This window comes from Dufourea novaeangliae, unplaced genomic scaffold (assembly GCF_001272555.1).
Source record: "Dufourea novaeangliae isolate 0120121106 unplaced genomic scaffold, ASM127255v1 scaffold6, whole genome shotgun sequence".
NCBI lineage: Eukaryota > Metazoa > Arthropoda > Insecta > Hymenoptera > Halictidae > Dufourea > Dufourea novaeangliae.
The window spans coordinates 1606144-1622281 of NW_015373900.1; the positions used below are offsets into that span (position 1 = coordinate 1606144).

General features: G+C 34.7%; 1 protein-coding gene across 1 annotated transcript; it reads left to right on the forward strand.

The window, feature by feature from the left end:
• Positions 1–626: 626 nt before the first annotated feature.
• Positions 627–5749, forward strand: LOC107193439. Its single transcript, XM_015582882.1, is given in 6 exon segments — positions 627–723; positions 726–879; positions 2218–2340; positions 3523–3690; positions 3775–4042; positions 5255–5749. Coding segments are annotated over 6 exon segments (1305 nt in total).
• The last annotated feature ends 10389 nt before the right edge of the window (positions 5750–16138 follow it).

A 16138-nucleotide genomic window follows, 5' to 3' on the forward strand; every position in this document is an offset into this window, starting at 1 on the left:
TAATAAGGGCAGCGATACTGTTTTCAAGCCCGGGCGGCCAACAACCCAGGAACGGCCCTGTATAACTGTTCAGGAAATAGCCCATAATTACAACTTCCCTGATTGTACAATAATAAGGATAATTAAACTTACATGTTGTCCTCCATCAGTACAGTTTCGACGAAGAAATAAACGGAAACATGACTAATTGAAAGCAAAAAAACAACGGTTCCATCGTTCTTTTCCTCATACGAGAACCTTGAGCAAAAAGAGACAAGCATCCGTATGAATCTGGATCAACGATTTTCCGGTCAAGGACGCGTTAACGATCTTCCTTGTTGTCTTTCTCGGTATCCTGCTCTAGGAATCCTCCTCTGGTAACGGTGTGTTAAAGTTTGTCGAACCGATTAGAACGACTTCGTCAACCCTCGTTTCCAGGCAATTAGCATTGCTCCCAGCACTCAGTAAAATTTTCGTCCATTCGTGTGTTATCTGGTCGATATCAAGAAACCGAATCGAAACCGGCGAAGATGAATCGAAACCGGTGACAAGCAGCTCGAGTATCATTTCTTTGGAATTTTCATGGTGTTATTTCGACGGTGGAGTAAAGAAATAACGCGATTCGATAAAAATAGCGGGAATTGAAGATGGACAGTAAATTTCCAGGCTCGAACCAGGTAGGATACAGTTACGAGTCTATATATAGGAGACAAGAGCCAGAGATCGACAATCATTCATCTTTGGACGGACCGTGAAGATGTTACGTATATTGATCGTTGTACTTTTAACGGATCTGTCGGTCGCCACGGTGTTACCGGAAGTGATGTCGTACGCGAAAGTGTCGAGGAACGGACAGGAGGATACGGAGTCGAGGAGCGATCGGACGTCCTGGATCACCAGGTTCGTGACTTGTTTCGTTCATTCGGGGGATAAATAGCAATTGTTGTACAGAGTGTCCTATTTAACCTTTTCAGGGAAGAATTTATTAGGATAAAAGAATAATAATATTTCGTTTTTTATTTTTCAACTGTACTTATTCAAAGTGTATTTGTTAATATTAATGTCAGACAGTTGATAGGATATCTTTTTTTTTTTTGTTGGAGAAGTTTTTAGTGAATATTGATTTACACTAATGTTCATTGTATCTTGTGGAATAATGCTTGAATTAAAGAAAAATTAGCGTACACGGATATGCCAGTATCCCTGAAAAAGTTAAATCGTCACACTCGAATACAGTAAATCCTCGATGAATACTCGAAGGCTCCTTGGCAACTGGCAAGGAGAGATCCCCAGGTGTAACGCTGGCTTTTAAGGTGGCTTCCGGAAATTTTTAATAAGTATAAATTTAGTTAAAAATTTAAAGAAGTTTGAAAATTCGAAATTGTTTAAAAAGTGCCGACCCTCAAACTTCGCAATTTTCACCAATTTTTACGAGAACTACCATCCCGAAAGAAGTTTTATCTTCGTAACTATTAAGGATACGAACTTGATTCTTATTTTATTTTTATCATAATGGATCGTTCTTTATAACTAATTTTTTTCTTTGCACTAAAGTTATTTTTCCAATGCAAAAATATTACAAATATTTTTGTTTTGCAAATTTGATCCATAGGTTATAATTTATAAAATTTGAAAAAAATATGTCTATATTTTTTGATCGTTGCTCTTTAAAATACAGTATTTTAATTTGCGGACACTCTAAAATTATAGTCGCAGTAGGCCGAGAAATGTCGCGGCGTCCAGCGATACGTTTATCGTTCGGTAGTTCTAGTGTTGAATGGCAGAGTTTGAACTGATTATGACGTACACATTTTGGAAGAAATATATTCAATCGAAGTATGATCTATTCCAATCGACCACACTGTTTACTAATGAGTTACAAACTTCGTTATCTCGTATGTTTCACGAATTAAAGATAGCTGAAATGAACCGTATTGAAAAGCAACGTTTATTACCATTTAAACTGCGGATCTTTATGTAAAGTGTCATTTTATGAAGTGATGTGTAAAAATAGGAAATTCTTTCTTTTATTAGAGATTCTAGTGGGCTAAAAATAAACTAATAAATTTAGTAAACTCGATCGAATTGTTGTGTTTTACTGTATTTCACATACTTCTATATTCTATACATGCATCTAATCCACAGTTTATTTATTACGTAACAACCTAATGTTTTCGTTCAAACATAACAATGTATTTTTGTTTTCTGTCGATTATTAAGAATTATATCGCAAAACAGCGAGACGGAAAACGAGGGTAGGAGCGTGAAGAACATCGCCATTACAGTGTCCCCTGTCTACGTACCGTCGAAGATCCCAAAATTGCAAAACGGCGAAGCTGTCGATTATACGTCTGGTTCGAGGTACGACAATCGTTAATTTTGTGTTATAACCTTTACTTTAAGGAGAAACCGTAATTTTTATTAAAATTGTCGAAAGTGGAGAAATGAATGATTTTGTTTCTCTAAATACCCAGATAGCATATGACGTCTTGAAAACGTCCATTTTACGGCTATTTTGGATCTGAGGCATCTATAAGCCGTCATTATGCCGTCGATGTATTATCTGGGTGGTTATTCTTAAGGAATACATAATTGATTATGGATTACTCTCAAAGAGTTATTAAAAATAAATTAACTATTGATAAATTCATTATTTTTAAAGAATAATCAATGTATGATCAAGATTGTAGTAGGATTCTATATGATTAGGCAACTGTGTATGGCACATTGCAGATTTCCTTATCTCATCTACTTTGAAAACTTTATTAATTCATTTTTATTGCTTAACTGGCACTGAACGACACATTAATAAATTCTCTATACAACATTTCCCACAAGTAAACATCAATTTATGGACTAAGCCAATATTTATAATAATGTAAATTGAAACGTATTTCACGTTTATCGCAACAGACTAACAGAGTCTTCATGACATCAGGAATAGCATTGCAGAATTAATTTATTATTATTATTAGTTATTAAATAATTTGTTTCTTATAAGTGAACAATTTTGTTTCTTCAAATAACAAACATAATTTTTTATAAAAGGCATAATAATTCATTATTTACGTAAATAATATAAAATTTGCTATTATAATATTATTTAATATGTTTTTACGTAAGTCTGCAGAAAAGAAAATGCACTTTCAATAATGCCACATAAAAAAACCAAAAACGAGGTGAACTTATAATGTTCTCGAGAAAGTATATATTACGTGTACCAATAAGGAACTCGCTATTTCTCTCAACGAACTAGTATAACATGGTTTAAATTCACACATTCGTTCACAGACTTTCTAAATAACAATTTCTATTCATATATTCTCTTTGTCATTACGTTTATCATGCTTTTGTGATACATTTTTCTTAATTTTAAAGTAAAATTCGTATCTTGGTAAATAACTTGGTCAAATATAAGTGACAGCCTTTTGTGACCAATCTTGTGAGTCACTGTCTTACAGAAATACAATAAGCGTTCGATTTCCTAAGACCTAAAAAGATATGGTTACCTACTTATTGGTACGACTGATAAACAATGCGCAGATATTCGACGTTAGACCACGAGCTGCTAGCGAGATTGAACGGAAACAAGAAGATCAAGGACAGATACCACCCGGGGCCGTTTACTTCTTTCAAAAATAAAGATCCACCGAATGACACGAAACAAAGTTCGAGACCTGTCCAGATGATTCGTCCGAGTGGTCCACCAAGAGGTCAACCAAATGGTCCACCAAGTGGACCATCAAATGGTCCACCAAATGGTCCACCAAGTGGACCACAAAATGGTCCACCAAATGGTCCACCAAGTGGACCATCAAGTGGACCACCAAGTGGACCACCAAGTGGACCTCCGTCCTCCAGTTCATTTGACTTTTCCAAGCCGCCATTTTCGGGCAGTTACAATTACAAACCGCCGGACTTCATCAACGACAAGCCGAGTTCGAAGCCGTCGGAGTATCTGAGCGATAAACCAATGTCGAAACCGCCGGATTATCTAGCGGACAAACCGATCTCGAAGCCATTGTCCATGAGCGATTACACAGACTTCGATACGAACGACAAGGTAAAAAACTGTTATCGAATATTATAACGATTCTTCTTTTCTTGAAAATGATTTTTCGTAACAAGAAATGAAAATTTATTGATACTTTCGTGTTTACGTCAATACTTCTTTTATTTTTCGTAAATGATTCTTCGTGACAGGAAATGGAGATTTATTCATACTTCAGCTGACGTCAAATTGCATTTCGTTTCTGTATTTATCGAATACTTCAATATTTATTTTTTTTTTGTATATGATTTCTAGTGACAGTAGAGTAGATGTGCCAATTACTGCCATCTTAAGATTAGTAAATGAAAACTAGGATATTTTAATGCAAGATGATTCTTAATAGGATATTGAATACAAAATTGAATACAAATTGACTGGTAATGTTGATGCATTTATAGGAAATTTTAACATGCAAAATTCAGTAAAATAAATATTTTAATAAAATTGAACGATATCCATATATTGTCAGCATAATAATATATCTAGTACAGGAAACGAATTTCTTTAAATTTTCAAGTATATAAATTACTAATTTATTTAAATAAATCTCTAAATCTTTTAATAATAACAATTACACCAAGAATTATTACAAGAAGAATACTTCTTGATATTGAATTTTGTTATTCCATCGGTTACCTTTAAATTTAATATTTATAAGTTTAATCTTTTTTAGTGATTGTTATTTTAATTGATTGAGTTATTCATAGGATAAGTTCAATAATTTTTAGATATTTCATTTATACAGGGTGGGCCAGAAATCGTAGTACAACCGGGCAGGGGGTGATTCTACGTTAAAATAGAAAACAGTATTTTGGTATAACATTTTCTCATTCGGGGCTCCGTTTTCGTGAAAATCGACTTTAAAGTTTGTTCAACTTGTAAACGATTTAATATAATTTGCTTGTCGTGTATTTCACTATTGCGGTTGTCTCTGTCCGGGACAGTGTTTACAAACATTGTTGATTGTGTGGATAAAACATACAAAGTGTTTTTACTGATTACTCATTGTTTATTATTTTTTACACAAGCAAATTGTACTAATTCGTTTATAAGTTGAACAAATTTTAAAGTCAATTTTCTCGAGGACGGAATCCCGGATGCGAAAATGTTATACCTAAATATTTTCTTCTTTTTTAACGTAGAATCACCCCAAGCTCGGTTCTACTACGATTTCCGGCCCACCTTGTAAAACAATTCAAAGCTCACTCGCGTAATAATTTTCAGCCTCCAGACTCCTACAAGCCGGACGATACCGATTATCCCGATTTCCCGTCCGATCCGTCCTATCCCAGCGACCCAGCCCCGAAACCGATCGAATATTCCGCTCCCCACGATCATCCACCGTACGACGACCACATGTACGACCATGATCACGATTTCCATCACGAGGTGATCTACGATCATATACCAGAGTACCACGATCACACCGAGAAACCGGAGATGAACGATCAACGATTGGACAAACGACCGTATTCTTACTACTTCATAGGGAAGAAACTCTGGTACGTTCCGCTGTACTTCAGCATATACTTCATCATCTACATCGCGGCATTGGTGCTGAAGAGCGTGGCCAGACACAAGATCACGTTTCCGTCCCATCTCGCTGAGGCGGTTGGACATTCTCGATCGCATGAGGATGATGTTGGTTGGTGGGAATACGGGGGAAGAATACTGGAGGGAATTGAGAATTTCGCGGAAAAGTACGGGAAGACCTCTTAGAAGGGTCGCAGAGGTTCTTTGAAGACCTTTTCGAATATTGAAGAGGAGCCTTAGGGACCTCTTGGAATCTTTAAAGGAGGATTCCAATGTAATAGCTCTAACGGCAAGTGATGTTTATGAATTTTTCTTGCAAAAACTATTGGCAATAGGGGAATAAACTATCTTCAGATGGATGGAGACATTCTTGAATTAAAAGAAATAATTTTTCGCCCTCAATTTTTGTTATTATTTTTTGGACACAGAACAATCGTGCTAAATAGTTCTTAATGGCGTACAGTGCAGCATTTGTCATAGTCATTTAAGAGTAATCAATGATACATTTTCTTTAAGGTAGATAGTTTACGCTGGAATTATACCTGTTTGTAAAAAAACATATGACAAATTGAAAAAGTATTAGCGTTTGGAAGAAAAATTAACTTTCTTCGGAAGGTAAATTGATTTTATACTGTTGAACAAAATATTGTGAATGAAAAATGTGATTGAAATTTTATGCATAATCCCTGGAAAAAGGTAGACTGAATTGAATGAGCTTTGTTCGAAAATGATCAGTCGATTAGTTTTTGAGTTATCCTTGGAAGGTTAGGTGTTACTTCTGGCTTTCCTTTATTTCGACAATTTTCAAATTTTCTTAGAACCTTGAAGACTTTTTAGAGCATTGAAGGGGGAAACTTGAAGACCTTTTAGAAACTTTAATTTGAAGGTCACGTGTTATTTTAGGCTTTCCTTTGCTTTGACAATTTTTCTTAGATCCTTGAAGAGCAACTATGACGACCTCTTAGAACCTTTAATTGGAAAAGCTTTCAGGCTTTTCTTCGAGTCAATAACTTTTCCGTTTTCTTTCGTGTTCCTGAAAGATCTTGCGAGGAGAAATAGATACTTAGTTTTTTTCGACCCCCTATGGTGATTAAGCATTAGGTCGAGTTATAAAGAACTTGTATTCCTTTTCTGAAATTTTATGTAATTTTCAAACAAATTTTAATTACGTAACAGAATTCATTTGTTTGGAGAAATATGTACAGTTTTCTCCGTCTAGAGTAGAATTCGAAATTTTGAAAATCGGTGGAAATTGTTTATGTAGATGTGTGTATGTTTGAGATTGTTAAGTTCTTTTATTATAGTAAGAAGTATACTATGTATCAATTAGTAATTCACTGTCTATTTAATAGGATGGAAATATCCATTAGATTCAATTTCAGGTATCTTATTGTCACTACGTTCGGTAAAATTGTTTTTAATTTTCTCGACAACAATCAGTGAATTATTCATTAATACAGAGAATTAAATCAAACTATTATAGTAACATTCGCGTGCTGGTACAAAAATTAAAGAATTAAAGACTAAAAACAGTCTGTAACACTGTATCATATAAGCGTAGAATTATTTAATTAACTAAAACATGTATGCTGTGTATGTAAATATTGCACTTAAGTTTTGTAAATATTCTTCTGTTGATACAATATTTATTGAAAATATGTAGAAATAAAATAGTGTTCATTTCGAATTGTGCAGTACCATTTTATTGTTTCACCTTTAATGGAATTTGTAAACAAATCTGATACCTTACTAATCGATCTTCCGCCATCTACTTATATTAATATTACTAAATACAACACTCACACTTTACGTGTTTAGTATAGATAAATTTTATTAAATCACATGGTACTAATTATTTATCACTAGACTGCGGATGTTATGCATTTATACCCTGTAGAGTTTATGAAGTATAATAAAAGACAAAACTTTTATCAAATGCAACGACTTCTCTATTTTATTCTTAACCCAAGAAGATACTCAAAAGAAGAAAGAAATTTGTACATTTATTCTGGTCCTTGTAAATCACTCTGCAAAATACCATGAATACTTCGAATAATCCGAATAGTACGAAGTATTCTAATATTTTGAATAATTCGAGTATGTAGTACGAAGTATTCGAATAATTCGAATAGTACGGAGTACCGGTACCATTTGAATATTCAAATAATAGACGTGATCGAATTTCGGATTGTACCGAATATAAATTTGAAATACAAATAATGGTAACGGCCAATGTGAAAAGAATTCCACGATAAAGTGTGTAAAAACATGTATATTATGTTCAGATTCCTATTCAGTACAATGCCAAATTTGGTGACTTCGAATATTCAAATAGCCCGATTAATCCGAATACTTTGAATACTTCGAATACTTCAAATACTTCAAATTCTTCGAATAATCCGAATATTTCGAATATTTCAAAATATTCGAATATCAAATTCGCATATTCGTAACAGCCCTAGTTCCAACCCACCTCTAAGAAAGTTCATAGATGACAAAGGAGCTAAAGGTGTTCGCAACGCCTATAAACGTCAGCGAACAAATTCTTTTATCAATTCACAGGATTAAACTCATGAAAACGATTCATACCTCAATATCGTCGCGTTCGTAAATTCCCGTGAAGCAGGCGTATTCGGTTATGACCGCTTCTTACACTCGCGGCCACGGGCCAGCGGCGCAAGTTTTTGGACGGTGTAACGAGGTGGAATTTGTCAGTATCAGCAGAATTGAAAGAATTAAAGGAAACTACGCGAGAATTTCTGATGGTCCCGCATTCCGATCGACCAATTACGCCGCCACGATCCGGTCCCATCCCTTCCCCCTTATGGTTTTCTTCTCTCAACCATCTCATGATCCCTCGATCTCGCGACGTGTACCGAGAATACAAAAGCGTCGTTTCATATTACACTTTCGCGGGGGTATTCGTGAATGCATTATGCATATGGACGCGTAACGATGCCCCATCGATTGGAGATAATATTCAATCGGGAACGAACTCCGATAAATCCCCATTACTTAACCAATAATCGTGCCTTCGACGTTCGACCTGAATAAAAGATTAACCCCTCTGAAACACGACCTTAGGTACGTTTGAAATGAATACAAGTGTAAAAATAATGGAATGTAAGTTAAGGGTGGATGACTCAAATAAACCGCTAAAAATGAGATGATTTTCAGGGAGCTTTTTATGCGATAATCTGAACATGAAATTTTGTGGGTATATTTGAATATATTTTAAGATTACCGAGTATTATTTGAAAGTAAACATATACAGTTCGTTTAAAATTATAACTAGACTGCGGATGTTTATGCAAATCTATAATTTTGGACACTAATATAGAAAAAACAAGATGGCACAGAAATTTCTTTTCTATAATATGGGTTATAATACGTTGGTAATAATGCATAAATAATATTAACCTTTACTAGAATTTTTATTAACAAGTAGCTACGTTTTGCAAGTCAAGGGACGCTGTAAATGCTTAAACATCCGCAGTTTAGTTATAACTATTTTGCCGAAGTGGCTAAAAAAAAAAAGTTTCTCGGTGATAGGTAGCAATGAAATCACATATCTTTTACATAACGTTGTTTACGACTTATAAACACGTATATAGAAAGGCCGGTTTGGATAAAGGGGTTGATATCTCCCTCAAAGTGAAAAGCGGGCACGAACGACTTACAGCTATCTTCTTAAATAGGTCTAATAAATATTTATGCAAAGTTTCATCAAAATCGGAGTGTATCAGTCCCCGATGTTCCCTTGTTAGTATGAAACATTTTGCCACATATTTACGCTCAGTGAATTGACCAAATACATGAGCAGTAAGTCACGCAAACTATTTCCTGATTGAAGAAAACACTCTCGAGATAAAATTGAGAAAACTTTTTTTGTTACAATCTCCCCAGGTCTCCCCTACCATTAATGCGTGTGATCGGAAACTGTTTGCCAAGTGTTGTATAAATCCAGAAAGGTTTATGGTTTAGTCTGTGTTCACGATTTTTGTCTTACCGCGCGTTGAAATCACTCGAACGGCGGACGTTCTATCTTACAGCGCGTTGAAATCACCAGAACAGCCGTCGCATTAATTATGTTACCGACTTTATCCGGCGAAAACTAGCCGCGCTATTGACTCGAATTTCTTACTCTATGATTCACGATTCATTGGTCAATCTTGAAATGGTAAACTTTCGAAATTTTGTACTATTATAAAAATTTAACGAAATTAACCTGTAGAGGACGGAAAGCCTTTTTTTAGCTCCAGAGGGGTCACTTATTTTTCGTAGCACATACATACAGTGTGTTGTAAAAATTCATATTCTTTCATTATCGCTTCTGATTAGTTACGGATTGTTAGACAAATTTAAAATAGTGATAGTATAGTATGTAGTTCTAATAGGTTATAAATTAGAGTTGTAGTATAATATTCTAAATTATTCATAATAATCATTACTTTCGGTTACGTTTGCAATAATATCGTTGCTTTGCTTTGATAGTGGCACAACGAAAAAAAAATGATTTTTTGCTTTTTTCTTCTATGAATAAACTCCTTGAGTATAGTACTTTTATTCTATGTGTAACAGTATGACAAATATGTAAAAGTTCTAACTCGATAAAATGAAAATTCATGAAAAAAACCTGCCCCTCGTTCAATATTTAAGTGTCTACCTGTCATAAGTACACAGTGGATTTTTATGAAAAATAGCATTTCACAAGGTAATTCATAAAGACAACAAAGATAGAAAATTCTTTCTTTCCTTAAATACATATCCTTTTAGGTTACGAATGAAATCAATAAGTTGTTTATTATATTTCATTGAGTAATATAAGCTAAGAATGTCTGAAAATGTATGTTGTTCGCAGATGTGAATTTTATATTGAAATGGAAGGAAGACGTATCGAACATCTGTGATAAATATGAAAATGAACTTCCGTATTGTTCATCGAGAGGATTGATTCTAGGGCCTATATCGATTAGACATTTTTTACTCCACTCAATGAGCACTATAAGCATCTAAAATCTTAAACCCTTTCTTTTTAATACCCTGTATAACACCACAACGACTAACTAGCACTGCAATTAATTTTCGCCACAGGTCGGCTGTTTTAGCTAAGAATCAACAAAATATGGTTTTTGCTATGCGAATAAAAGAATTCAATAATTCTGGACATCTAAAAAGTCAAAGTTGACATGCACACGACGCCAGATTATCGCGTGATCGGTCATTAACAGTCACAGAGTGATTGGTTTGTCCGAAATCCTGACCAAAAGTAATATTTTCAAATCTAAGGTGAATTGTGATAATAAATTGTAATAATATAACTCTAAAATGATAATAATTTATTTTTTTTTTAATGTTAAATATTGAACAAAAAATAATTTTTTATTAAATATAGAAATGATGATAACTATCTATACGAATAAAAATGTAAAGAACATTCTATTCTAGATATTAGTAGTTTTTTAATATTTATTATACATAACTAATCCATAGTTCCTGGAAAAACCGAGAAACCTTCCTCCTTTGTCAATATACGTCATAATTTCTGACCACTTAGATTCCACAATCCATCAATCACAGGAAAGGCGCGTAAATGTACTACTTATCCATCTATCAGAGCTGTTTAGATATAGAATTAGATATACTAATGAGGCAAAACACGATACTCCGACCCAGTGCCATAAATGTACCACTCCATAAACGGTGCGGGCGGCAAAATATCGCAAATATCACAGAAAAATAGAATGGGCCTTTTTTCACGAACTTTCAAAGTTTATTTAAAAAGAAAAATTATCGTTTGATCTCGTTTGCAACATCACTTATTCTTTAAGAGAAGAGAAAAAAATAAAGAGGTCTTGTATTTTCCTCTATAATAACTGTAAAGCGAAATAAAGCGATAAAACCAGAATACAGTAATGTCTTGATAAGTGCGACAAACTTGGGCCGGCTTCGGAGCATTCGTGACAAGGCGAAAATATTTTCAGCCCCTTTAAACTTATTTTTTGCACAAAGCCATGCCTCTGCTTAGCTTCTGTTTACTCTGTTTTGATTGGTTCCAGAAAAGGACCCTCGCAATGGTGGGATTAACGCCGTTGTTCGTGTCGCATTCATCGAGGAATGACTGTATACAGGGTGTGTCACCTAACTCTGCCACCCTTAATTATTCTCTTACTTTTAACGGTACAAACAAATGGTTCGGGAGAAAGATAGTGTATTTTAAGGGGGAAATTAGGCTATGAGATTGAAGGTCATCTCAAGGTCATATCCTCTGAGATTTCTCTAATGGTAACAGTGTTTTAAATGGAATACCCTATTTTTTGTTTGCCAGTACAAAGAGGAGATCAAAATGTATCCAACAATGTATCACACAATTCATAAATTCTATTCACATCAAAGCACATACCACACGTATATACCGAAAATGTACAAAATCCTCAGCCTACTTATTTCCATTTAGGCCAAACACGTTCACCTTACCCTATATTTCCTCATTCTATATATTATTATATAAATGTTATTAAATATAATTATAATTTATATATATAAATTAACGAGCAAAGTTCAGATGTTTACCGTTCAATTCCGCGTTTTACCCGCCTCGTAAACACTTTTCGACGTCTCCAGTCGTTTTGCCTGCGGGGCAAAGACGAACGGAGCTGTGTTAACTCCCCTTCTCCCACACGTGTCTGGTGTATTGTCTTCATTCCGGTCAATTTGAGCGTTTAGCCGGTGTGTGCTAGCGGTAACAAGAGCATTTAGTCGGAAAGTTCCGGATGGAAAACTTTACGAACGCGTTACAAGTCGGGAATAGGCGAGAGGAAACCGGGCGAACTTCAACCCGGTTAAAACCGATGTGTACAACGCATCCTCCTACGGTATTAGGCCAGCCGATTAGCGGGTTCTTAAGCAAGTCCCGTTGAAACAATACTACCGGCGACCGGCGATAATTGCGGCAGACATTTTTGCTTGATGTAGGTTCAGTCGGAGAGAGAGAAAAAAAGAAGGGAGGGGGGGAGTGGCGCCCTGGACACACAGACGACCTCAAAACTCGAGCAACGTCTGCTAAGCCCTTTAACCCAGCGGTGGGCAAAGTTAGCTCCCAGAAGCTAACACTTGTTCCATCACCGTCCACCGTTAACCATGGAGTGACAGGGACAAGAGTCTGGGCTTCTTTGTTTCTACGAAGCCACACGGTGCGAAAGAAAGGTTGGAAGGGGAAACAGGCGCGTGAGGTGCCCCTACGCTGCCCAGCGTTGTTTTAACCCTAGGATCCATAACGCTGGGTATTTTGTACCCACTTAAATATTCATTCTTAGATTTCTTTCTTGTATGTGGTGTTGTGAATTCCTTCATTGTGATTTGATATACAGTGGACTCTTACGATATTGCCATGGGCGGGGCTGTAGGGGAATGAAACGGCAATAAGTCGAGAGCCCTCTCCGCGCTAACAAGCAGAGGTCACAGTCGTTGGGTCGGTGATTTTAATGAAACTTTTTCTGGCGAAAATTGAGCAAAAATATACCGACACGTATTTTGACGTTTTCGTTAATACTCATTTTTTATGAAGATATTTTGTATGTAATTTGTATGATTTCAACAAATACACGATTAATAGAAGCTAGTTGCAACAGTTATGGTACCGAAGGTAGTTAAGTTCTTAAATAACTGTATCGATGATTCAAATGCTCGAAAATGAATTTTTTTTTTCTTTAAATCTACGTTCCTTTTTTTTTAATTTTGTATTATATGTTAAATTTTTTTCTTTTCTTTTATTTTTTAACATCACTGTTAGACGCCTCCATATTTCTCATTTTTCTTACATAATATTAATAATAATGATACCAATAATAATAATAATGAAATCAATAATAAAAATTAATCAAGCAGTAGAGAACACTAAGAAATCGAACGTTACTGTATCCTGTTTCTTTGAAGACGTACTATGAAGCAAATGAACAGCATTTGAAAGGAAAGACTTCTCTATCAGTGTTTATTCGTCATATACAGGGTGTCCAAAAATAGCTTCGACTTCTGGAAACGAGGGGTTTCTGGGATGATTTGAAATAACTTTTTCCTTAGCAAAAATGTTATCCGAGGCTTTGTTGACGAGATATTAACGAAAAACCCCGACCAATCAGACCGATGATAGCTTAAAAAATATAGAAAAAATTTAACAAATAGTACGAAATTAAAAAAAAAAGAAACATATACATTTAAAAGAAAAAGAAATTTTAATTTTATTTTCTGGGATTCGAAACACCGATACAGTGATTTAAGAACCCAACACTTTACCACCTACGTTACCATAGCTGTAACAATTAGCTTCTATTAATCCTGTACTTGTTGATATCATGAAAATTACGTATGAAATATCAGTAATCATAATAAAAAATCTGAAATCCGTCATTTTGACGGGTTCGGTAGTCGTAGTGAGCTTATTAGATATTTCGACGATGACGGCACACAGCCCCCGGCATAGAACGTACTTAACTCTTTAAGTGTTTTATTTCATTTTTAAAACGTGCACTTGTGTGCTCAATCATTTTCAAACTGTAACGAGTATACTCGACAGAAACAGAGTAGATGCATTTGCTGCAAAATTGAACTAAATTCTAATAAAATGACACATATACTCTTGCGACTTTACTGCCATCTATTGCTAAAAAAGTCACTGCCTTATCAAACAGCCCTCGTACATACAGGGTGAACCATGAATCGTGATCAGTAGAGATTACTCTGTTATTAGCAGTCTGATAGAAAATGTTTTTATCAGGTATAGCATGGTTTCAAGAGAGCTTTAACGTGATTGTAGCAAATTTTTTGGCAACTCCTTTTTTTCATGATTTTTCAAGGTCACCTTCAATTTTTTGCAAATACATATATAATTTTTTTACGCCTATCTGTTAGAGGATTTTAAGACGAATTCAGTAAGTATCATAACATAACATATATTAGGCGTAAAAAAATTATAGCTGTATTTGCAAAAAATTGAAGGTGACCTTGAAAAATCATGAAAAAAAGAGGTGATAACAAATTTGCTATAATCACGTGAAAGCTCTCTTGAAAACATGCTATACCTAATAAAAAGATCTCTACTGATCACGATTCGTGGGTCACCCTGTATACTGCTGCATATTCCTTTTTTCCAAGTGATTTTTTATCTTTCTGTGTTTTCTTTCTTTTACGTCATAGAATATACTAAAACGTGTTAAAATTACGGATATGATTTTTTCTTTTACCTAAATTTTACTTTAGATAGCAAATGCCACCTTTTCATGACGAGTATACTCGATATAAAAATCTAAAGGGTTAAAATAAAAACGAACCATTTTTTTCTAGGATATATAATCTATCCTTTGCGGGAGAAACATTATTTCTCAGTACGATTTCAGACATCGCATATTTGGTCCGTTTTTATTTTAATCACAATAGGTTGAAAAATTCTGCCTGAAACGTAAAATTATTGTAATCATCAATCATTGTAGATCCGTTCATTATAATCTCTAAAATTATAAATGAAGCTAAGTGTAACTGCAACTATGAAAAATAAGATTTGAACCAACATAATTCGGCAATGCCTCTTGTATTTACGACACTCAAAGATTGAAGCTAATTAAAAAATTTTAAAAAAAATGCAACTGTTTCTACCACTAAAAATAAGGGTACTACTAGTCAGCCAAACATTGCAGCATTTTCATATGTATGTATATCACTTTTTAAGAAAATGTAATCTACAAATTTAAACATGCAATATTTTACTCTATCGAAATCCACATGTATCTCTAAATATCGTACATATATATGTAATCTAACAATCTATATTAAAACCCATGTAAATCCATATAACTCTCACTGAAAGTTCTTTTGTGCTCAAATAAGAACAAAATAAAAATTCTAAGGTGGTTTTATAGATACGCCACACGTTGTATTAGGACGTCTTGTCTGAACGAAAGTTCTTCACCAAAAACTATAGTATCCCGATTTTTCACAGTATTCTATGAAATATAATAAAAGAGAAAGCTATAATCGAATACAACAAATTCTCTATTTTATTCTTAACCCAAGAAGATACTCAAAGGAAGAAACAAATTTCTACATTTGTTCATACATTCATAAGTTACTTTATAAAATACCATTTTGCATAAAAATCCACAGTCTATTAATAACCCTCTTGTTAGAGGTTGATGCAACTATAAAGTACGAATAATAAAAAAAAAAGACCTAATACTTCGTCTCTGTCTAAAATCAGGTAGTTCCTTTTAACATCGATGAAAGTGTATTGAAATCAGTGAAAAAGGAAGCAGCACCTTTTGTAATAAAACGACGAGGACGCAGACATAGAGGCCAAAATCTCGAGCAGTCGAAACGTTCCAATGTTCCCGAGCGAATTCCAGACTGAAATCTTTCTAGACAGGTCGATACGCAAGGTCCGTAACAATTAGAGCTTTTAGCAGCGCGCACTGGATTTGCTTAACGTTTCTGGTGATACAGTTACCGGTTTGTAGGGACCACGTTCGAAATGAACCCGACACGAATCGTTTCTCAGTTGCTCCTTGGATTTTATCGGCGCCGGTT